The sequence below is a fragment of the Pseudorasbora parva genome, chromosome 6, assembly GCF_024679245.1.
Source record: "Pseudorasbora parva isolate DD20220531a chromosome 6, ASM2467924v1, whole genome shotgun sequence".
NCBI lineage: Eukaryota > Metazoa > Chordata > Actinopteri > Cypriniformes > Gobionidae > Pseudorasbora > Pseudorasbora parva.
In genome coordinates this window covers 31,684,207-31,709,487 of record NC_090177.1, presented here as the reverse complement: position 1 = coordinate 31,709,487, position 25,281 = coordinate 31,684,207, and the positions used below count along the sequence as shown (strand labels likewise).

General features: G+C 39.6%; 1 protein-coding gene and 1 long non-coding RNA gene across 3 annotated transcripts in view; one reads left to right on the top strand and one right to left on the bottom strand.

Moving 5' to 3' along the window:
* LOC137079381 (uncharacterized) overlaps positions 1-25,281 on the bottom strand; it is a 63,538-nt gene extending 38,257 nt beyond the window's left edge. Inside the window, exons 1-3 of one of the 2 annotated variants that reach the window (XM_067447345.1) lie at positions 25,195-25,281; positions 19,083-19,176; positions 1,352-1,561 (exon numbers count right to left, since the gene is read on the bottom strand). In XM_067447345.1, the coding sequence (XP_067303446.1) occupies positions 1,352-1,561; positions 19,083-19,167 (295 nt within the window). In that variant the 5' untranslated portion in view covers positions 19,168-19,176; positions 25,195-25,281. Of the gene's footprint in view, positions 1-1,351; positions 1,562-19,082; positions 19,228-25,194 lie in introns of those variants that run through there. The other variant, XM_067447344.1, reaches the window with a different exon arrangement.
* Positions 3,536-4,571, top strand: LOC137079380 (uncharacterized). The gene is made up of 3 exons (XR_010905486.1): positions 3,536-4,108; positions 4,240-4,404; positions 4,512-4,571. It is a non-coding gene; the product is annotated as an uncharacterized lncRNA (long non-coding RNA).

The window sequence follows — 25,281 nt, the reverse complement described above, 5'->3', positions numbered from 1 at the left end:
AGTAAAAGAAATGGACAGAGCGTTCCCATAGATTTCAACGGCGGAAAATGAGGTCAATCAGAGGCACTCCCTTCCTGATGGCCGAGCGAACTGCGCAGGCTCAGACTGAGCTTGACAACGTAGATGCAACCTGTCTGACAGCTGTAGGTCTTCTAGTAGTTGTGGAAAGTGAAATCGAAATCACACTGTTTAAATATTTTCTCACTATCAGCTTCTCCCTTGACTTTGTGTCACCCCGACTGTCTGATAGACATTAAAAGATTGTTTCTGAGCGTCTCCTTCTGTCTATACGGTAATTTCTCAACTGTGCGACAGAGTCCCGTTGGTTATGATGCAATCGTTAGCCTATTTTTACAAAAACAGCTTCTACAGGGCGATAGTATAAGATACAAGGTAATTGAGCCTTTTATGCATTGTTGTGTTTCTTTAGAAATAAACAATGGACAAATGGAGTCTTTAAATGCCTCAGATGTAAAGTTATTCACTGTCAAAGTGACTCAAATGAATGGGAGTCAATGGGATGCTAACAGCAGGTGATGGCTTGGTTAGCAATGGCAGCCCCTATGGGTGGAACGCTTTCTGAGTGCTAGATTACCCCCTTGGGTAAACCCTGCCCTCCTCATTACCCTTGGCTCAAAGAAATGTTTAAATAAATGCAGAAATAAATAGAAATGAATACACAAAAGAATACATGTATATAGGAAATAATAAATACATAAATGTATAAATAATTATTCATTTATATATAAATGTTTTACATTTGATTGTATATTTATTTATTTTTAATACTGGCAGCTTACTACTTGAGCCACATTTTGAATCAGTGTATCAATTCATGATTGATTCGTGTCAAACCGCAAAACTGCTTAAATCACATGACATTAGCAATCCGAATCATGAATCAGGATTCATTCGTTTTGAAATCGGCTCATTAGCTACTGTAAAAGTCGTTATTTAGTTTAGTTTAATCAACGCCATTGTTGATTCAGGTGATCGCGGTTACCACAAAAATATTAAGTAGCACAACTGTTTTCAACATTGATAATAAGAAAAGTTACATTTTAAAATGGGAAAGAGTTATTTTAAAATTGTAATGTCACAATATTAAAGGTTTTACTGTATTTGTGATCAAATAAATGCAGCCTCAAGAATTTTATAACCAAACCCAAAACGGTTTGAACCGTAGTGTATTCTAACCGCTTTGTAACCGATCCCATGACAATACATTAGTAAAAACATTAGACATGGTATTTAAAATAGGACAAGTGGCCTATTGAGAGAGGACTGTAACAATGTCACCCCCCCCAACCCCCCCCAGAAAACAACAAAAAAAACAGGTAGACCTGCTTACAAGGTTCTTCACAGTTTATACTTGGGGTTCCAGGTGGAGTTATGGTTCCCGGTCTCTCCTGCCCCGTACTGTCCACACACCAGCAGTAACCCGTGGACCCGTGGCACTGCTCTCGCTCGTACTGACCATCCTTATCACACCGAGGGACGAAGGCTCCGATTAGGCCACTACCACCGTCTCTCTCCTGCTCACACTTGGTCTTGGGACGAACTTTAAAGTAAATGTTATAGAGTATAGAATTAACTTGAAGGATAAGTTCTTCAAAAAAAGAAAAGATTTAAATAGTTATGAAAAGGTTTTTTTTATTTTTATTTATTTTTTAATTTTTTTAAACAGTTGGCAGCCCACTGGCGGTTCACTGGTGTTTTGCTCATTATTCTAGCGGACCACCAGCAGCAGCCACCATATTTCCGACAGTGGTCCGCTACTGAGCCGCTGGTTTATAACAATTGTTTTCTGGATAAAAAGGGGGGGCATCCTCAAACCTCAGTCATACGATGAAAAGGCATCATGCCTCAGACTAAACGTCTTCAGTTATGAAACAAAACGGCATCGTGCCTCAGACTGAAAGACATCAGGTCTCAGGAAAAACAACGTCAGGTGTCAAGTCTCGTACTAATTAGGCATCGGATGAAACGGACTCAGACTAAAAGGCATCAGAAAAACGTGCACTCAGGTTGAGTGTGGAGGTTCATTCATAGACATCATATACATAGACGCCCCATGATGTGCTGGAGCGTGATCCAGCGTCGCCGCCATATTGGTTGGGTCTCTCGACTCAGCGCTAGCATTCAGAGTCAATGGAGAGCGAGCAATTATGCCCGTATTTTATGCAGCTTACGGTTGTAATAACGCAATATTGATACCAGATCACATGGGATTACACTGCATGAAAAGTGGGATTTTCGTCAGTAAGCGGCACTGTAGATTGTCGTGGAAGATCAGGTTTACGACTGTACACGGCAGTTTGCAGGCGACACCGAAAACTGCCGTGAATTGTCAGAAATTGACGTGGGCCTTGCTTGGCAGTTGTCCCCCCCAAGACCCCCCTTCCCTTAACTCCAGGGGAGGCTTTAACATGTAAATGAACATGCTGTGAGCTATACAAATGCAAATCAGGGTAGCAGGAGTTTTAACCCATGTGACATTTTTCTAAAAGGTATGAACTTCCTTCTAAGAAAATCTCTTAGATAGATCAGGCTCAGTATAGCCTAATTGTAAAATCTTAAACTTAAGCTTGAATTTATATATTTGATGAAAGTATTCTAGATTATTTATTGTGTGTCATTTGCAATCAGTCCCCGTGAATTCAGTGCGACTCGCAATTTTGACCAATCACCGCAACTTTTACCAATCATTGCGGTCTCCTGCTAATAAGCGGCGTCATACATCAGCAAACTTTATATATCATATATCATTGCCTGTCAAAATTAACGTGTTAACGCAAATTAATTTTAACGGCACTACACACATATATATATATATATATATATATATATATATATATATATATATGTGTGTGTGTGTGTGTGTGTGTGTGTGTGTATATATATATATATATATATATATATATATATATATATATATATATATATATATATATATATATATATATATATATATATATATATATATATATATATATATATATATATATATATATATATATATATATATATATATATATATATATATATATATATATATATATATATATATACAGGGGTTGACATTAACTTTTTTGCTCACCGGCCACCGTGGCTAGTGGTTTTCCAAAGTTACTAGCCACTCAGCATTTTCACTGGCCACAATTTTGCTGTTTGGAAATTACATTGTATATGTTTAAAGTTGACTTTGGCATATATAAATTACTTGATTTTGAATCATTTTACTTTATTTAGAAGATTTAAAACCCTTTCAAACTTTCAAATGCAGAATGACCCCCCAAATCTTGTATATCAGCTGGGATGTGCAGGTGGGCAAGGGGTGGGCAATATAATAGATTATAATAGAATATAATAGGCTAATATGAGAAAGGTAATATGACAGGCTATGAGTTATTTTAGTTAGGATATATATATATATATATATATATATATATATATATATATATATATATATATATATATATATATATAATTTAAAAAATACTCTAAGCAAATTACAAAAACAATAGTTATTAAAAATAAAATAAAAATTCCGATACTAATACGACACAATGTAATTTATTGAATGTAATTGTCATTGGATACGACTTTCATCGAAAAGAATGTAACAAAATGTGGGCGTGGTCTGTGTTGTGAAATGAAACCACATTAAAATTTCCCTTAAACTACGTTTGAAACATACAGCAAAGCAGCGACAGAGGAAAACACAGAGCCTGATATTATGCAAACATTTACCAATAATGTGGAAAGCGTTTTAAATCTGTTCAGTGGAAAATCCGCTGTGACGAATCTGTCCTCGTCTAACATCTGCTGTAAATCCAGGTAAAACTAGCTGCGTGCACGCGCCCGTCCCCAGATAACATGATCCCCAGTTGATCCGTAACACCGGCGGGAAGAAACAGCTGAATGCAATCAGTGGGCTATCTCGTCAGCTTGCTGCCGATTTTAACGAGCAGTTAACTTTAGTAATCTCCAGGTTGCTGTCCATAGATGATAGGTTGCTTGCTTTGGAGTCGAAAAACTGTGTGGAAGATACTAACTTTAAGAAGAGAAGACGAGTGCCTAAGAGAAGACCAGTCCTAAGATTGCGGTAAGACTGTTATCTAAGCTAAAGTAACCTAAAGCAAAGCTTTTTAAGTAGCACAAGCTGAAATTAGCCTTGTAAAAGAACAAATGTAAGTTGCTTTATAAAAGTGTTTTCTTTTTCTGGTCATTTTACAGGAAGCAGTACGCCGTCTTCACAACTTCGTCATAACACTCATTTAATTGTTTTCCAGCTGCATGTAAGACATAGAGACAGTACGCAGGAGGTACAAACATCCAGTTCTTGCATCGCACGCAGAAGCTGTGAAGAGTTCAGCTCGGAGTCGATTGAGAAGAAAGAGGGTAAGATTTATTAGATTAGATCCGTTTTTGGTCAGTGTGACTTTTTCAGGTGCATTTTACGCAGTACATCGCGCAATACTGATTGTCTTTATTGTTTGTTTTTACAGCTGCTACAAGCAAGAAAGAGTGTGTTAGCTGAGGATATGAGGTGGGCCTTTGGAAGTGCGCTACCATAGACCTGGTGTCTGATGATGAAGACGGCATCGTTCGCGCGGTGTCTGGGTGGACTGTTCGCCGAGCTCTGTGCCACGCTGCAATCGAGATTAGAGGCGATTCCAAAGAACAGGGCAACGCACGACAGACAATGGACTTAAAACGGACAGAATGGCGCTAGTTACCTACAGCTCTGAAGCGGAAAACAGAGACTTCATGGTGCTGTAGGATTTTGGGCTTCTCGTGAGCTTCCTATTGTTGTGTGGGCAGATCTCAAACGTTTTGCATTTGGTTGTGTGTTTGTGTTTGTTCTAATAAAGCTCTTTCTTCGAATAAACTGCACGTCCCTGGCATATTTTCCTTTCCTCAATAAATGAATGTCCTTGGTTATAATAGCGTAGTCCATAGGATAACAATGACATGAATATAAAACATAATAGCATATCACATGAATATGAATATATACAATTAAAAATTAATATGCAAATCATAATTTTATATATATATATGTGTAAAATTATTATAATTTGGGGGTTTAAATTTATTAATTTATTACCCAGGTTGACCAATAGTAACAGATCTGCCAACCAATCACGAGTGATATTTCTTGTTTCAATGTAGTAGTTTCAACCAATACTGAGTGAGGAAATTCAAGCCATTCCGGCAAGGCGCCGCCCAGAGCTGCTATTCATATGCTAATTAGAGCCATTAGCGCCGGCGCCAGCATGCCTCCGCAAGCTCCACATACGTCATGGTTCGTTTCCGTCAATATGTGGCACAGACGAACGCGACGTTCACAGGCTGTAAACTGACGTTAATTGTCGAAAATCAGGGAGATTTCCGGCCGTTTACGGGGACGAAAATCCCACTTTTCATGCAGTGTTACATTTCGCAAGTAAGACTGAACAATAATTTAGGTTATTTTACAATTTATACATCATTATCATTTCATGCTTGTGTAACGACCCTGAGTGTTTCTCTCTACCCATTGGTGGCAGACTGTGGGAGTTTCTGAGTCACACCCTCTTCTTAATTGATAATTTGTAGATTAGGGTATTTAAGTGCTCTTCGTTTTCATTTGAGTTAGCACTCTCTGTGGGATAGTTTCTCACGGGAGTGGCTCTTTGCTTTTCATTTAGTTTCTTTCTTGTACTTTTCTTATATCATGTAGCTTTAATATTTTGTTTATATCTTTGTTTCTTTAGTTCCCTAGACTTATGTTTGTTATTTGTAATTATTGTTATATTTGTTAATACCAATAAATATAATTTACTTTGATTAAACGTTGGTGTTTGATCCCTCTTTTATGTTGCGACTTAAACCGAGCTGGTCGTAACATAAAATTGGAGGCTCGTCCTGAATTGCTGCATGTGTAAGTAAGTGTATATTGTTTTAGTGTTCACTTTTGTAAATGAGAAGACTTCAGTTATTTAGCGTGTCCTCAGCTGGGTTTACAATCCTTCCATCGAGGCACTGTTTGTTATTTTGTTTGTTGTTTTGCCTTTCTTATTTTTGAAGGTTATTCTGGGCGGAGGTTTTAAATCTCTGTCGGGGGTACGCTTCGGGCTTTTGGTTTAAATGTACCAATTGTCTTGAGTTTAGCGTTTAAATGCTGCCTCGAGTCCGGTACACCTTTGAAGATCAGGTAGGTTTAGTTAGTTTTGTTTCTAGTTAGGAACTGAAGTCTCTCATTTTCATTTAAGGTGACACTTTGTTGCTTTTCATGTCCGTGTTGTTTGTTTATGCCTGCTAAGAGTATGAAGATGTGAGAATGATTCGTGGTAAGTTTTCATTTATCTTGTAACTAGGCGGGTTTACAACAGGAGCGTGTTATGCTGTGACGATCCCTGGTGAAGTGGCTTATGGGATTTGTAGTCTAAACGCTGTAGTTTATAGTGGTGTCAGTCACGCATGCGTGTGTTTTGGTGTTGTTTAGCATCAGTCTAACTCCCGTTTAAGCAAAAAATGTCTTCGGTAGTCGAAGATTTCTTTGTGTTTCCTTCAGAAGTATTACTGGAGAGATGCACAAAGGAAGAGTTGTTACAGATTGCTGAGCGTTTTGATGTGGAGTTGACCAGTAACGATAAAAAGCTTAAAGAAACTCTGACGAACACTGTGAAATGCGCACTTTTTGAACGTGGTGTTTTAGAGGTAAGAGCTCAAGTTACTGATCCTGAAGAGTCTTTGTCTCCTTGTCATGATACTGACAGAAATGTAAAGTTTAGCGAGATGTCTTTACAAGAAAAGCAGTTATGTGTTGATGCTGATAAGCTTCGTGCCGAGCGAGATGCTTGTGCTTTGAAAGAGAGAGAGTTTGAGAGAGATGTTGAAGTAAAGAAATTACAACAGCAGTTTGAGATGCGAAAGTTGGAGTTAGAGTTTGAGAGAGAGAAGGATGAAAGGCAGTTTCAGTTGAGGAAACTTGAGTTGGAGCTGAAGGCAAAACCAGTTGAAACTCCACTCTCCGTGCCATCGACTGAACCAGTCTCGACTTCATCTGTGTTTGATGTTTTTAGAAACATTAGGATGGTACCGCCGTTTTCTGAGAGGGAGGTAGAGAAATATTTTTCTCATTTTGAACGTGTTGCAGAGTCGTTAAAATGGCCCCGAGAATTTTGGACGTTATTGTTACAATGTGTTTTAACCGGGAGAGCACAGGAAGTGTACTCGGCGATGACTGTTGAACAAAGCGGTAATTATGATACTGTTAAATCTGCAATATTGCAAGCATATGAATTAGCACCTGAGGCATATCGTCAGAGATTTAGAAGTTTTTTAAAACCTGAGACATGCACTTATCTTGAATTTGCCAGAGAAAAAGAAAACATGTTTGATCGTTGGTGCACCTCAATGAAAGTAAACACAAAGGAACAGCTTAGAGAGCTGCTTCTTTTGGAAGAGTTTAAACAATGTGTACCAAATGCAGTTGCTATGTATTTAAATGAGCATAAGGTGAACAAACTGTCAGACGCTGCTCTCATGGCCGATGAATTTGTTCTTACTCACCGCAGTTCGATTAGCCATTTAAATGAATTGCATAGACCTAAGGCGAGTGTTCAGGGAAAGAGCAAAGCGGCTGTTGTACGACAGATTATTACTCCTAATTCTTCCTCTGATCATGCTGTTCATACACGATTAAAAGGGGAGATTGTTTGCTTTTATTGTAAGAAGGCAGGACATAAAATTTCTGATTGTGTAATTCTTAAGAAAAAAGAGAGGTCCGCTAAAACGGTTGGCTTAATTTCTACATCATGTGAGAACCCTAGTCCTGCCCAATTTGTGAACATGCATGGGGATATCTCAGAAGTAGAGACTCATAATGATTATGCACCATTTCTTACAGAAGGGGCCGTGTCTGTGCCTGGATCTGAGGAGACTGTTCGGGTTCGTGTTCTCCGAGATACTGGAGCTGCACAGTCCTTTTTATTGGAAGGACTTTTGCCTTTGTCTGATAGTACTGCTACTGGAACTCATGTACTAGTGAGAGGGTTTGAGATGGGGTTTATGGAAGTTCCTTTACACCGTATTCATCTTGCCTCAAAACTAGTATCAGGTGATGTTGTTGTAGGCGTTCGTTCAGTGCTTCCTGTCCCTGGTGTCAGTTTCATACTTGGAAATGATCTAGCAGGGGGAAATGTGTGGGAAAAATCAGATGGTGGGGTTCCGCCTATAGTAGATCCTGTTGTAGGGAAAATGGATGACTCCCGTGACTGTCCAAACTTATTCCCTGCATGTGCGATAACTCGTGCTAAGGCTAAGAAAGTAAAAGATGAAGGGAAAAGTATTCTTAGTGATACTTTTCTATCGTCTGTGAATTCCTCTCAACCAGAATATAATGTGGTGTGCACTAGTCTTGAAGATGAAACCTCTGTGTCTGATTTACTGCCTGTGGTTGACGATACCATGGAAAAGTCTGATTTCATGCCTGAAAGTCCATTTAATCATGATGACCATGTTAATGCTTGTTCTTTATCTCCACTTTATAGTGTCACTCGAGATGAATTAATTAAAGAACAGCAGTCGGACTGCACCCTTCAGGATCTGTTTTCTTTGGTGGATGACGTAAATGGTGATAAATCACTTCCTCTTTTTTTGTTACAGATGGATTGCTCTGTAGGAAACAACCCATGTGTTCTGATGTTTTGCTAGATCCCAGAATTCAAATTGTGATTCCTCTTACTTTTCGTCAAGCCATCCTACAGCTGTCCCATGAGGGCGTCGCTGGTCACATGGGTGTACGAAAGACCTATGACAGAATTCTGAGAAAATTCTATTGGCCTAGAGTTAAGCGAGATGTGATTAACTATATACGGTCTTGTCATACCTGTCAAATGACCGGGAAGCCAAATCAGAAAATTCCGTTGGCTCCTTTACAGCCTATTGCTGCAGTTACTACTCCCTTTGAGCATCTCATTATAGACTGTGTTGGTCCTTTGCCACGATCAAAGGCTGGACATGCGTATTTACTAACTGTAATGTGTCAGTCCACACGCTATCCTGCAGTTTATCCCTTGCGATCGATTACTACCAAATCGATTTTAAAGGCTTTAACGAGTTTTATGTCCATTTTTGGCATTCCTAACACTCTTCAGTCTGATCAGGGCTCAAACTTCATGTCTCGACACTTCGCTAAAGTTATGCAACAACTTAAAGTTACCCATAACATCTCAAGTGCTTATCATCCTCAGAGTCAGGGGGCGCTAGAAAGATTCCACCAGACCCTGAAGTCACTTTTGAGATCTTATTGTGTTGAGCTTGACTCTGATTGGGAAGAGGGACTTCCTTGGATGTTGTTAGCTATCCGTGAAGTCGTGCAGGAGAGCATAGGGTTCAGTCCTAATGAACTAGTGTTCGGACACACTGTTAGGGGACCTATTGCTGTCTTAGCCGACGAATGGAAGATCTCTGACCCTCCAGAGAATGTAGTAGACTATGTAAGCAGTTTTCGCTATCGTCTCTATGAAGCTAGAGCTATTGCCCAACGTAAATTAGGTAAGTCCCAGGGGAAGATGCAGAGATTGTATAACCGTAAGGTCAAGTCCAGAGAACTTCAAGTTGGTGATCAAGTGTTGGCATTGTTACCTGTGGTTACAAGTCCTTTCCAGGCTAGGTTTGCTGGACCATATTCAGTTGCAAAGTGTTTCCCTAATAACAACTATCTACTAAATACTCCTGACCGCCGAAAGAAATTACAGGTTTGTCATATTAACTTATTAAAACCTTATGTGACTCCTGTGACTTCTTTGTCTGTTGATGTTGTATCAACTACTCTTGTTAGCCGAAGCAGTTTAGATGTATCTGAAAAGATGGGGGAAAATGCAGATCAAATGGCTACGGACGAAATAAACGGTCCTTCTCGAGGAGTTGTGGAAGGGCGACTAAATAATTCTGAAATTCTTGCCAATTTGACTTCTCATTTATCTCATTTATCTGACTCTGAGAAGACAGATATAATGAAGTTGGTAAATTCGTTCCTCTCTCTTTTTTCTGATATCCCTACCCAAACTAATATCATTGAGCATGATATTGATGTTGGTACGGCTTCACCTGTAAAACAACATGCATACAGAGTAAATCCTATAAAAAGGGAATTGCTTCAGAAAGAGGTTGATTATTTACTTTCTCATCATTTGGCAGAACCCAGTTTCAGTTCTTGGAGCTCTCCTTGTATTTTAGTGAGTAAGCCGGATAAATCTTATCGTTTTTGCACTGACTACAGGAAGCTCAATGCTTTAACTAAACCTGATTGCTACCCCTTGCCTAGAATCGATGATTGCGTTGATCGTGTTGGCTCTGCGCAATTTGTTAGCAAATTCGACCTTTTGAAAGGCTATTGGCAAGTGCCTTTGACTTCTCGTGCTAAGGAATTGTCTGCTTTTGTGACACCTGATAGGTTCCTGCAGTACACCGTTATGCCTTTTGGGGTCAGAAATGCACCCGCTACATTTCAACGATTGGTAAATCGAGTACTGTCCGGGTTGTCAGGGTGTGAGGCCTATCTAGACGATGTTGTTTTGTTTAGTTCTTCTTGGTCCGAACATCTTGACCAAATTAGAGAACTTTTTGTACGACTGGCTGAAGCCAATTTGACTATTAACCTTGCCAAGTGTGAGTTTGGAAAGGCTACTGTGACATACTTGGGAAAAGTAGTTGGTCGGGGTTGTGTAAAGCCAATCGACGCTAAAGTTAATGCTATTAGTAGTTTTCCTACTCCTGTTACCCGCCGTGAGCTCCGCCGATTCCTGGGAATGGTAGGCTACTACAGAGGGTTTTGTAAGAATTTTGCCAGTGTAGTTACTCCTCTGACTGATTTGTTGAGTCCGAAGAAACCATTCTTATGGACTGAACAATGCCAGTTTGCTTTCAATAATGCTAAAGCCCTGTTAGCCAATGCGCCTGTATTGGTTACACCTAATTTCCAGAGACCTTTCCTCTTAGCAGTTGATGCCAGTGCCTGTGGTGCTGGTGCTGTTCTCCTACAGGAAGATGCTGATGGAATCGAACATCCGGTTAGTTATTTTTCAAAAAAATTTAATCGCCATCAATTGGCATACTCTACGATTGAAAAAGAGGCTTTAGCTCTTGTGTTGGCTGTTCAACAGTTCGAAGTCTATTTGAGCTCAATTTGTGGTCCCATTATTGTCTACACTGACCACAATCCTTTGACATTTTTAGACCGAATGCGTGGTAAAAACCAGAGAATTATGAGATGGAGTCTTGCATTACAACCTTTTCATCTGCTGATCAAACATATCCGTGGCAAGGATAATTTAATTGCAGATGCTCTTTCCCGGGTGTAAAAGTTGTTTCAGTATGGGCTGTGTTTTTCTATTTCTCTTTCTCTCCCTTTCTCTATCTCTCTTTGAAACCCTAGGGCCCAGGGGATCCGAGAGTGAACTGGAACGGGATTGCTAGGATGAGTATCAACGGCCTGAATGTTTTGTGTATTTGTGAAATATCTATATATTAATTTGCTTTGTTGTTTGTTTTCCTTTTTTGTCGGTTCTTTAGGGAACCTCTTTTTGGAGTGGGAGGTGTAACGACCCTGAGTGTTTCTCTCTACCCATTGGTGGCAGACTGTGGGAGTTTCTGAGTCACACCCTCTTCTTAATTGATAATTTGTAGATTAGGGTATTTAAGTGCTCTTCGTTTTCATTTGAGTTAGCACTCTCTGTGGGATAGTTTCTCACGGGAGTGGCTCTTTGCTTTTCATTTAGTTTCTTTCTTGTACTTTTCTTATATCATGTAGCTTTAATATTTTGTTTATATCTTTGTTTCTTTAGTTCCCTAGACTTATGTTTGTTATTTGTAATTATTGTTATATTTGTTAATACCAATAAATATAATTTACTTTGATTAAACGTTGGTGTTTGATCCCTCTTTTATGTTGCGACTTAAACCGAGCTGGTCGTAACAGCTTGTCATTTGTGGTGTCTGTAGGCCTATTTCACAAAGTAAGGCTGCAACACGTCGCAAAATTAACTACCCTGGAGTTACAGAGTGCAAGCATATGCAAGAAGCTGCGCAAAACAGTTCTTTTTAAAGGATTTTACCTCCCCAGTCCCAGTTGCAAGCCTGACAGGGTAATGTAAGATTCTGGAATGACCTGGAGTTATAACGTTTACTTTAGGCCTTTAAAAAAAAAAAATAATAATAATTCTGAGCTGGTACAGTATATATGGGAGCTTGTGTGTGAGTGAGTGAGAAATCTAAGTGAAAAATCAAACTTGTTTCTTTATTAAAATAAAGAATTCATAAATTTATACATTTATCAATATGCCTGTGTGGGTGTGTGACAGAAATAAATTCAAATGAACAATCAAACTGGTTTGTATATATATATGTAAAAAAAAAAAAATAATAATAATTCATACATTTATCAATGTCATAGTCTACCATATGTCTAAAGCTCGTAATACAAAGTCTTTCTACATGAAAGCAGAATTTTTCAATGCGTGACAGCATCCTGTATCATAACTAAGTCTCTGCAGTTTGTAACAAACCAAACCGTGTGAAAATCCTGTAAAAACTCGGGGAGTTATGATCATTGTAGTTGAGAATACATCTTCCTCAGTAGTGTAATAACTTACTGAACACACGTGTCTGAACAGAACACCAGGGTTACTTTATTCTCTTGTTGGGAACAAGGGGGTAATCTAGCGCTCGGAAAGCGTTCCACCCTTTGGAGGTTGCTAGGCAACGTGGGGGAGAGGACGCTGGCGTTGTCTGTTCGCCGCTTCTCCACCCACAAATCATGTTAATGTACTATTAGATTTAGATTTTATTTTATTTCCTTATGTTTGTGACTAGTCTTACAGTCAGAGCTACAATTGGGACTGTTGCTGATTGCTGGCAGCCACTGAGAGGACGTTGTTCGTCGTTTTCCACCACTTCTCTGGTGTTTTTGTTTGAATTGCTGCGGTTGGTTCTGGTTTGGAGGACATTTGATGTTTCTCGCCGCGGCTGCTCACTGGTGGTCTCCCTTGGGCTTAAGCTGCATGGTGGCTGAAGTTTGCACCGGGCTAGCGTCATTGGCGTCCGGCATGATGTTGGGATGTTGCGCTTCTCGGCTGCGCCGCTGTTCCGTCCTGCATTGCGGCCGTGGAGCGGCTTGGACTTCTGCGCCGACCCCGGTGTGTCCACAGAAGTGCCCGGAAAAATGTTCTGCCTCCTGCATGGTGCTGCGGCGATCCCCATCGTCTGAATCGTCATGAAGACCCATCATCTGGTCTTCAGCTGTCGTGCCTCAGCGCCATCATCAGGACACTGCCGCTGGGGGAAATCTGAAACATGGAGTGGACCAGTGTGCTGCAGAGCTAACAGAGACTTCCACCATCAGCTGTTTTCTGTTCACCATCAGCTCTGTTTCTGTTCACCATCAGCTCTGTTTCTGTTCTGTTTTCTGTGTTGGTTGATTGTTTGCAGTATTCTATATTTTTACTTGTTATTCATTTTTTGTTGCTTGCAGAAGGCTGCTCGAGCTCTGATGACGACACAGCTGATCCACGATTGGCCAGATTCGCCCATAGACTGTAAAAAAATATGGACGTAGTGTCCGTGACGTCACCCATAGGATTCTGATAAGCCGTTCTGAAGCTTAAAGTAGGGTCGAGCTGGGCGTTGCCATCTTGTGAGCGAGTCAACGCGTGTCACTCCCGGATAACAGAAAATGGGCAAAAAGGCGGGATGTGCGCGGAGCTGAGGTGAGGCAATAACTATAGACGGCGGATAAATGGCTATCCACTTGTAACCACGCCCTTAATTATGCAGAACCTTAAGGCTTTATATAACGGAAACGAGAAAAAAATAAAAAATAAAATAAAATAAAATCACCCCCCTCAGAGTTGTCATGAAGATCAAAATTAGCCTTATAAGCCAAAACCACAATTTGTACCAGGCTTTAAACATGTTTTTTTCTGCTTTAAAGTTGAGAATTTTAACATGGGGCTCAATGAGATTCTGCTCCCTTCTGGAGCCTGCCTCTAGTGGCCAGTTAAGGAATTACAGTTTACATTACTTCCGTATTGGCTTCAAGAGAGATCGCGGGAGGTTGCCGCTTGGATTCGCCGCATGACAGCGAACACGTGCGTTTCGTGTTTATTCTAAAACCTTATGTTACACTAATGCTCACAAATCATTTATTTATAACAGTAAAACCTCTTTTCATGTAGCCGCGACGTTATATCATGTTTATTAAACTAAAACTGATAAAAACCGTTGACAACACTTCATTGATAGTGTAGGTTTATGTTGAACTTTAATCTTGTCCAGATAGACACTTTATTAAACAGTACATAAAGTATTGGATTAAAATATCATTTGAAACATCTGTGTATTTGATAAATACTGCATTTATTTAACTTCAGCTGTGATAAAGTTTGCAAACGCAGTGCATGCGTCACCACGGGAAGCAGAAAGTGTCCGACTTCACGTCTCCATTTGCAGCTCCTCCCCGCCTGCACTCGGCTACTCTCGCCGATCGCATCCATCCAGCCGCAGCCGATGTCGAACTATGGCAAGCCGTTTTAGCATTAAATACACCTTCGCATTCTAGTCATAAATTAGTTTTGACTAGTTATAATTCCAGTTCCAGATATCTCCTCTGCAATTTTGACTAGTCGTTATTGCAATTAAGATATCTACAACGTGATTGTGACTAGCCATAATATGGATTGAAGATAATGTTAATTTGACTAGTCATAATATACATTCAAGATATCTATAATGCTATTTTGACTAGTCACATTCTTATCGCAAGCCATTTTAGCATTTAAACCTTTGTCTGACTATCTATAAATATATTTAAAGATAGTAACAATTGTATTTTGACTAGTGATAATTTTAATTCGACTAGTCAAAATGACAATTAGAGATATCTGCAATTATATTTGCACTAGTAAGAAATCTGATTCGAGATATCTCTAAACACATTTTGACTAATCAAAACTCTATTAAAGATATCTGTAATGACGTCAGAGATATCTTCAATAGACGCGTCACACATACGCAAAGGTAATTAGAGATATCTCTAATTCAATTTCGACTAGTCACAACTCTATTTTAAGATATCTGAATTGTACCTGCTCCTAGTCAAATCTGCGCTGTTGTGTAGGGTTGTGACGTGAGGAAACTTTCCACCAATAATCGACGAGTGACAACATTTGGATGCATATGATTAAATGTCTCCAGTAGACCCAGTCAAAAACATTTAAGAATGATTTTTAAAAAGATTACAGGTTAATAAATGTTTAAATAACATTGACATGATGTAGCTACTGATTACATTGATTAGTACATCGCGTTGTGTTTACTCGTGTCATAAAGGTAATAATCCACAAGGTGGGAGTGGTGTGTTGTATTATAGCAAAAGATCTGCGATGTGATATTCTGCTGTGATGAGCACCAGTGTGTTGAAAAGTTATTTTAAAATTAGAACATAATTATGTAATGTTGCACCAGAAATAAGGCCAAATGCTTAGCTTTAAATGTGTTCGTTTGCGAATAAAAACTAACACAATTTAATCCACAGCATGCACATCTCAACATTATTTATTACTTTAATATATAGCCTAGAATAAGACAACAACTTTCTTGATCTTCTCAGCATATTATATGTCACTTTTACACATGTCCCGGGTACATTTTTATTTTCATACGTTTGATTTCCTTCTATATAAATGAGCTTAAAATGACCAAAGACGTAGGACTTTTATTATACAATTCTTAAACAAAATGGCAGATGACAACGGTTTCCGCGGTAGGATTGGTTAATAAAATGTTTAAGGTGTGGCTTAGCTAAGGCATATTTGCATGCATGTTTAAGATATCTATAAATGAGTTTTGACTAGTCAGAATGTTAATTCCAGATATCTACATTTATATTCTTCCTAGTCACAAAGCTAATTGCAGATATCTCCAAAGAAAGATCTGTCTAGTCAAAAATCAGACAGAGATATCTATAATTAAATTGCAGATATCTTTAAATGAGTTTCGACTAGGAAGAATTCCAATTCAAGATATCTCCTATTAAGTTTTGCCTAGACAAAAATCCAATTCACGATATCTTCAATTATAATTTGACTAGTAATCTGCAGTTATTTGCAGATATCTACAAATGTATTTTAGATATCTTTAAATTTGATGAATTAAGGATCTTAAATGTGATTATGACTAGTCAAAAACCAGTTAGAGATATCTCTAACTGAATTATTACTAGTAATAATTATAATTAGAGATATCTCTAATTTAATTATGACTAGTGCAATTGTAATTTGAGATATCTCTAATTAGAATTATGCCTAGTATTAAATCAATTATAGATATCTTTAATTACAATTTATACTAGTAAAACTCATTTGAAGATATCTGGAAATATTTTCCAATGGAAGAATGTATGGCAAGCCGTTTTAGCATTAAATACACCTTCGCATACTAGTCATAAATTAGTTTTGACTAGTCATAATTATGGCAAGCCGTTTTAGCATTAAATACACCTTCGCATACTAGTCATAAATAAGTTTTGACTAGTCATAATTCCAGTTCCAGATATCTCCTCTGCAATTTTGACTAGTCGTTATTGCAATTAAGATATCAACAACCTGATTGTGACTAGTCATAATATGGATTGAAGATATCTACAATGTTAATTTGACTAGTCATAATATACATTCAAGATATCTATAATGCTATTTTGACTAGTCACATTCTTCCATTGACTTCCATTGGAAAATATTTCCAGGTATCTTCAAATGAGTTTTGACTAGTCGAAATTGTAATTAAAGATATCTATAATTGATTTTATACTAGGCATAATTCTAATTAGAGATATCTCAAATTACAATTGCACTAGTCATAATTAAATTAGAGATATCTCTAACTGAATTATTACTAGTAAAAATTATAATTAGAGATATCTCTAACTGGTTTTTGACTAGTCATAATCACATTTAAGATATCTTTAATTCATCGATTTTAAAGATATCTAAAATACATTTGTAGATATCTGCAAATAATTTATTACTAGTCAAATTATAATTGAAGATATCTTGAATTGGATTTTTGTCTAGGCAAAACTTAATACAAGATATCTTGAATTGGAATTCTTCCTAGTCAAAACTCATTTAAAGATATCTGCAATTTAATTATAGATATCTCTGTCTGAATTTTGACTAGAAAGATATTTCTTTGGAGATATCTGCAATTAGCTTTGTGACTAGGAGGAATATAAATGTAGATATCTGGAATTAACATTCTGACTAGTCAAAACTCATTTATAGATATCTTAAACATGCATGCAAATATGCCTTAGCTAAGCCACACCTTAAACATTTTATTAACCAATCCTACCGCGGAAACCGTTGTCATCTGCCATTTTGTTTAAGAATTGTATAATAAAAGTCCTACGTCTTTGGTCATTTTAAGCTCATTTATATAGAAGGAAATCAAACGTATGAAAATAAAAATGTACCCGGGACATGTGTAAAAGTGACATATAATATGCTGAGAAGATCAAGAAAGTTGTTGTCTTATTCTAGGCTATATATTAAAGTAATAAATAATGTTGAGATGTGCATGCTGTGGATTAAATTGTGTTAGTTTTTATTCCCAAACGAACACATTTAAAGCTAAGCATTTGGCCTTATTTCTGGTGCAACATTACATAATTATGTTATAATTTTAAAATAACTTTTCAACATACTGGTGCTCATCACAGCAGAATATCACATCGCAGATCTTTTGCTATAATACAACACACCACTCCCACCTTGTGGATTATTACCTTTATGACACGAGTAAACACAACGCGATGTACTAATCAATGTAATCAGTAGTTACATCATGTCAATGTTATTTAAACATTTATTAACCTGTAATCTTTTTAAAAATCATTCTTAAATGTTTTTGACTGGGTCTGCTGGAGACATTTAATCATATGCATCCAAATGTTGTCACTCGTCGATTATTGGTGGAAAGTTTCCTCACGTCACAACCCTACACAACAGCGCAGATTTGACTAGGAGCAGGTACAATTCAGATATCTTAAAATAGAGTTGTGACTAGTCGAAATTGAATTAGAGATATCTCTAATTACCTTTGCGTATGTGTGACGCGTCTATTGAAGATATCTCTGACGTCATTACAGATATCTTTAATAGAGTTTTGATTAGTCAAAATGTGTTTAGAGATATCTCGAATCAGATTTCTTACTAGTGCAATTATAATTGCAGATATCTCTAATTGTCATTTTGACTAGTCGAATTATAATTATCACTAGTCAAAATACAATTCTTACTATCTTTAAATATATTTATAGATAGTCAGACAAAGGTTTAAATGCTAAAATGGCTTGCGATAGTAGAACACACCTTATGTCTATGGGTTCATTGCCCCGCCCTATCTGACGTCACATGCACGTGTTTTAGATCAGAACACAGGTGGTACAGAATAAGGGTGATGAGGTGGTAATCCGTACAACTGATATATTTTTATTTTTATTTTCAATAAATGTTACACTTTTAATGTTACACTAATTAAGTTGTATACAGAAGAGAGCATACATTTTTGTGAGTTTTATTTATAAAAAGTTAGCCAAACGACATATTGCAACTAGCCAAAATGTATGCTCTCTTCTGTATACAACTTCGTGACATTAAAAGTGTAACATTTATTGAAAACAAAATAAAGTAAATCAGTTATACGGCTTACCTCTGTTTCATCTGATGCCTTTTAGTCTGAGTCCGTTTCATCCGATGCCTAATTAGTACGAGACTTGACACCTGACGTTGTTTTTCCTGAGACCTGATGTCTTTCAGTCTGAGGCACGATGCCGTTTTGTTTCATAACTGAAGACGTTTAGTCTGAGGCATGATGCCTTTTCATCGTATGAATGAGGTTTGAGGATGTACTAAAATGAACACTGTTGTATCATTTGTTGTAAAAACTGGAAAATACAACATTTTATATTGTTTAACTGTATTAAAAAAAGAAAAAAAAGAAGAAAAAAAAGAAAACATGTATGTTCTTACCTGTGTTTAGTCCTGTAGCAGCTTCTGTTGAGCTCAAGCATCCAGACAGACACAATAACACCGCGCAGAGCACTAGAGCTGTCATCCTGACGACCTGCAATCACACAATGAGCTCTGCTGGAAAATCTCTCAGAAAGACCAAGTATTTGAGTTAGCCCTCAACCAATGGCGTGAGTTTGGGGCGGGGTGGTTTGTTTTGTGTCATCACACACTTAAAGAAACGCCCACCTGGAGGGCAAAACATCCAAACAATGGCCACCAGTCATTTTACCAGGTTTGTAGTCAGTATTATTAATACAGTAAGACAGTGATATTAAAATACAATTCGTATTGACGTTGCATACTTTTGTACAAGAAAGCAGATGAACACAGAATATTAAAGGTGCACTGTAGTGGCAGGTTATGGCCACATGGTGGGGCTAGAGTAAAAGGGGTTAAGGAACAACGAAGAAGAATAATAAAGAGTTCTCTGATTTCATCCAGTGAGTTGTGTCCTTGAATACAGAGTATAGAGGAACAATACATGGTGTCAGAAACGGTTAACCCACAACAGACAGAGTCTAGTGGCAAAGATAAGGGGTTGGAGCAGTTTAATGGTGTGTGGAGTAATAACAGGGGATCTGTGGAGCAAGAGAGAGCGAAGCAGCGAGAGCTAACATTAGGCTAGCGGCAAGCTAAAAGCACACAGTATGGACCACATATTTACTATCACACCAACGGGACCATTCGATTTCGAGCCAAGCTCGTGGCCCACATGGATTAAAAGGTTTGAACGGTTCAGAATTGCATCTGGATTGAAAGAAAAAGACGGTGCATACCAGGTGAATTCCCTTATCTATACAATGGGCGAGAAGGCTGACGATATTCTGAGCTCACTGCAGTTGACAGAAGAGAAAGAAAAAGACTTTGATGAGGTAAAAAAGGCCTTTGATGGACATTTCGTAGGCGTGCATAATGTAATTTATGAACGAGCCAAGTTTAATAAAAGATGTCAAGAAGTCGGCGAAACTGCAGAAAACTTTATCACAACAGTGCACAAGCTAGCTGAACATTGCAAATTTGGCGTTTTGCGTGAGGAAATGATCCGAGACAGGATTGTGGTCGGCATACGTGATGCCAAATTGTCTGAGAAACTGCAGCTCAACCCAAAATTGGATTTAGCTACAGCTATAGTTCAAGTGAGGCAGCACGAGGAAGTAAAAAAGCAGCAAGCTGTTCTACGGTCAACTGAATCACCAGGACAAATAGATGCACTGTCTCATAACAGTAAGAGACATCCTCAAAGAAAAAAATCTTTCCAACGAGGAAGCCATTATCAGCCTCAATCTACCGCAAACAAGTCAAGACAGTGTGGGAAATGTGGCAAAACCCCAAAACATTCTTGGATTGAATGCCCAGCAAAAGACGTTGAGTGTAGAAAATGTCAAAAGAAGGGACACTTTGCAGCGGTGTGCAGATCAGTTCAAAAGCTGGATTCAATTGATGAGGATGGAGCGGCTTATCTTGGGGCCGTTGACTATCCACAGTCATCCACATGGACTGAAATACTTACCATAAACGGCAGCCCATTGCGGTTTAAAGTTGACACGGGTGCGTCTGTGACAGCAATCCCAGAATCAGAATTCACACTGGATAGATATGGCAGACACTCAGCACCGCACAGACCACTACTGGGTCCCGCCAACCAACCCCTGGATGTTAAAGGGCAAGTGCATGCGGTTATTCAGAGAGGGGACAAAAAGATTGAGGAGGAGGTGTTCATTGTGAAAGATTTGACCACTCCCTTATTAGGCCTTCCTGCTATCCGTAGACTGCAGATGATTCCTCAGCTCAATGGCATTGATGATGCAGAGACTCACTTCCGCTCAACTTACCCAGATGTATTTAAAGGGCTGGGTAACCTTAAGGGGGAGTACAAAATTAAGCTGAGAGACAACGCAACACCCTATGCCCTCTCTGCACCACGACGTGTAGCCATTCCTCTCCGAGCCAAAGTCAAAGAGGAACTAGACCGGATGGAGAAGATGGGAGTCATAGCCCGTGTTGAAGAACCGACTGAATGGTGTGCGGGCATGGTCCCTATAGTGAAATCATCTGGGAAAATTCGCATTTGCGTCGACTTAACCCGTCTGAACGAGAGCGTCATCAGAGAGAGACATATCCTACCCGCAGTGGATGAGACACTGGCCAAGCTGGAAGGAGCCAGAGTCTTTACAAAGCTCGATGCGACATCAGGCTTCTGGCAGGTACCGCTCCACAAAGACTCAATGCTGTTGACCACGTTCATTACGCCAGAGGGGCGCTACTACTTTCAAAAGGCTACCTTTTGGCATATCATCGGCGCCCGAACATTTCCAAAAGAAAATTTCTCAGCTGATTGATGGTGTGGACGGAGTCCTATGCCATGCTGACGATGTCCTTGTTATAGGAAGAGACCGGGCAGAGCACGATGACAGGCTGCACAGAGTGCTACAGAAATTCAGAGAGGCTGGGCTCACACTGAATGAGAAATGCCAATTTGCCATGTCAGAAATCCGCTTCCTGGGTCATGTTATAAATTCTCAAGGCATCAGAGCAGACCCGGGTAAAATAAAAGCAATCCATGACATGCCTGAGCCAAAGGATGTGGCAGATGTTCGTCGTTTTATGGGCATGGTGAACTTTGTAGGCAAATTTTCTCCACGCCTGCCTGATCTGACAAAGCCCATTCGTGACCTGTTAAAGACAGAGAACAGCTGGACATGGGGAGCACCTCAACAGAAAGCATTTCTGGAGACAAAAAAAGAATTGGGGTCGGAGACAGTGCTAGCCCAGTACAGCACAAATCACGAAACCATGGTATCAGCTGATGCCTCTTCATATGGTCTAGGAGGGGTCTTGACACAAAAACAGACAGACGGTGAGTGGAGACCTGTTGTTTTCATTTCTAGAAGTCTGACTAAAACCGAATCAAGATATGCCCAAATAGAAAAGGAGGCTCTAGCTGTGACCTGGGCATGCGAGCGCTTGCAAGGATACTTGAGTGGACTGGATTTTACCATAAGAACCGACCACAAGCCACTTATAACACTTCTGAAGTCCAGAGCATTGGATGACCTCCCACCAAGGATTATCAGATTCAGACTCAGGCTGCTCAGATTTAATTTTAACATCATTCATGTCCCGGGTAAAAATCTGATAACAGCTGATGCCCTGTCCAGAGCGCCTCTTCCAGCCACAGCTACAGAGGCGGAGCAAGACCTGGAAAGAGAATGCAAAGCTTATCTGGACAGTGTGGTAGAAAGTTTGCCAGCCACACCGACAAAGCTGGAACAGATTAAGAGTGCACAAACTTCAGATAACGTCTGTAAACGTCTCAGCCGATACATTGCAAATGGCTGGCCGGGACACAGACGAGATGTGCATGAGCAGCTACTACCCTACTGGCCCAATAGGTCAGTCTTGCATGAAGGAGGAGGACTGCTCATGAAAGGAGAGAGACTCATAATCCCTGAGTGCATGAGACCTGACATCCTGCAGAGACTGCATCAGGGACATCAAGGTATCAACAAGTGTCTAGCTAGGGCCAGAGAATCAGTCTGGTGGCCAGGTATCACATCTGCAGTAAAGCAAATGATAGAGAGATGTGAGATTTGTGCACGCGAAGCTCAAATATCAGTCGAGCCTCTACTCACGACTGAACTCCCAAGCAGACCATGGCAGAGAGTCGCGGCTGATCTTTTCCAGTGGCAGAATGGGAACTATCTAGTCATGATAGACTATTTCTCTCGATATATTGAGGTTTGCTCTCTGCAGGGCAGCACATCAGCAAAACAGACAATTGCCAGATTTAAAGCTGTGTTTGCCAGATACGGATGTCCAGAGGTGCTGGTCACAGACAATGGTCCTCAATTCTCCTGTCATGAATTTGCTCAATTTGCACAGGACTATGACTTTACCCATGTGACAAGCAGTCCCTGTTACCCCCGCAGCAATGGGGAGGCGGAACGGGCTGTCAGAACTGTGAAATCCCTTTTAGCAAAAGAGGGAGATTTCCACAAAGCTCTGCTGGCCTATAGGGCCACTCCATTGGCACATGGGAGCTCCCCTGCACAATTACTGATGGGGAGGAGAATCAGAACACCAGTTCCAGTGTCACCGGAACAGTTACAACCACATTGGCCTGATCTTGATAGATTCAGAGAAAAGGATGCCGTGTTGAAACTGCAACAACAACAAACGTTCAACCGGAGACACCGTGTTCAAGTCTTACCACCTCTCCAGCTGGGACAGCGTGTATGGATCAAACCTACAAGCACAAAAGGGACAGTTGTTAGTACCGCACCTACTCCACGTTCCTACGAGGTGGAGACTTTGGGTGGAAGACGGCTGCGACGCAATCGTTCGCACCTCAGGAAAGTTCCGATGCCTCCTGCACCAGGTGAAATGACGATGACTAGGTCAGGGAGGCTGTCTAAGGCTCCTGAGAGACTAGACCTTTGAACATGAAACATGCATACTCACCTCAGAGAAAAGGAAAGAAAGAATCATAATTTTCAATTTGGAAAGTTAAATGTGTATTAGAAAAGACATGTTTGACGTATTTAAGTTTACAGTTTCTTTAAGATAAAGTCTACATAAGAGCTACTGTGAAGTACAATATCTTCTGTTAGTTTCTCAGGTTACACTTTTAAGTTAAAGAGGATTTGAAGGGATTTGTACATTTATAGAATAAGTGAACAAAATAACAAGAGTGGACATTCGTTAAAGGTATTCCATCACTTTTAAGTTCTGTTAAAACAAGTGCACCTTCATCTAAAAGGGGGAGATGTAGTGGCAGGTTATGGCCACATGGTGGGGCTAGAGTAAAAGGGGTTAAGGAACAACGAAGAAGAAGAATAATAAAGAGTTCTCTGATTTCATCCAGTGAGTTGTGTCCTTGAATACAGAGTATAGAGGAACAATACACACTATGCAACTTTCCGTCCACTGGAGGGCGCCTATTCAAAACAAATGCGTAGTTTGATGACGCAAAGTGTGAGCGCAGCATCTTGGGAGATGTGGTCTTCTCATCACAGCCGATGGAAAATAGGACTCGGGCAGAAATCATGTTCATGCATGCGGTTATTAACGTTACTGTAGTCTAAAGCAGAGCAGGACCGAGTGTTGTGGACCTGAGCACAGCTGCTGGAGCGATTGTTAAACAAATACCCGTGACACAGTCGCCGGGCGCCTGCACAGATCCGCTCTTCCGGTTATGATTTTGAGGTAATGCAGCTCTGTTTATCATATTAGATACATTTAAGTGTGTTTAAAACGATGTTATGACGTTACTCCGTGCGTTCACTTGTTCACACTGCTAAGAGTAAAGCGTTCCTGCCAAATAAAAGCCGAAACCGAGGGTAGCGCAGATATGACGCAATTGACAGGCGACTCCCTCAAATGCAATGCTGAAACGTCCCAGTCCTTAGTTAAAATAGCAATTTTTTCACAATTTACAAATAGTTGGAAACATCTGGGATATTGTAGGTACTCAACTGAACAAAATAACACCGACCTAGTGGTTTTTGGATATTTTACTGCAAAAATACTACATAGTTCACCTTTAACGAGTTCACACGTGCATCTAATTATATAGAGAGTACATTTAAATGAACTCGATGGGCTCGAACTTGACCCGAACCCAGGCCCTGTCCACACGAACACTGGTATTTTCAAAACCGCAGCTTTTTCTACGCGGTTTGGCTGTTCGTCCACACGCAAACGCTGTATCCGGTTACTAAAACCGGACTTTTTTGAAAACTCCAGCCAGGGTGAAGATTTTTAGAAACTCCGGTTACAGCGTTGTCGTGTAGATGGTGAAACCGGATATTTCGGCTTTTTTAATTGAAGTGCGCGCCGTTCCCTCCTTTGTTTGATATCAGATTTTCCACATCTTTTGATTTACGTGAGTCGATTCTATGCGGTGGACTCCACTAACAGCGCTTATCACATGTATATCCTACAGATACATGTTCAGTTATTTCATTGTATTGCAGAACAAAGGCGCCAGAATGCAATAATACAACATAGTAAAGCAAGTGTGTGAAGCTATTACAGTCCACTTCGGCCCTGCACCTGTGTATACAGTTACCTGTCACTGAGTCCAAAGCAAAGGAACTTGTAGGAAGTGTTTCACTTGAGCCCATGGCATCCCTCAGTCAGTGCAATGTGCATCGGT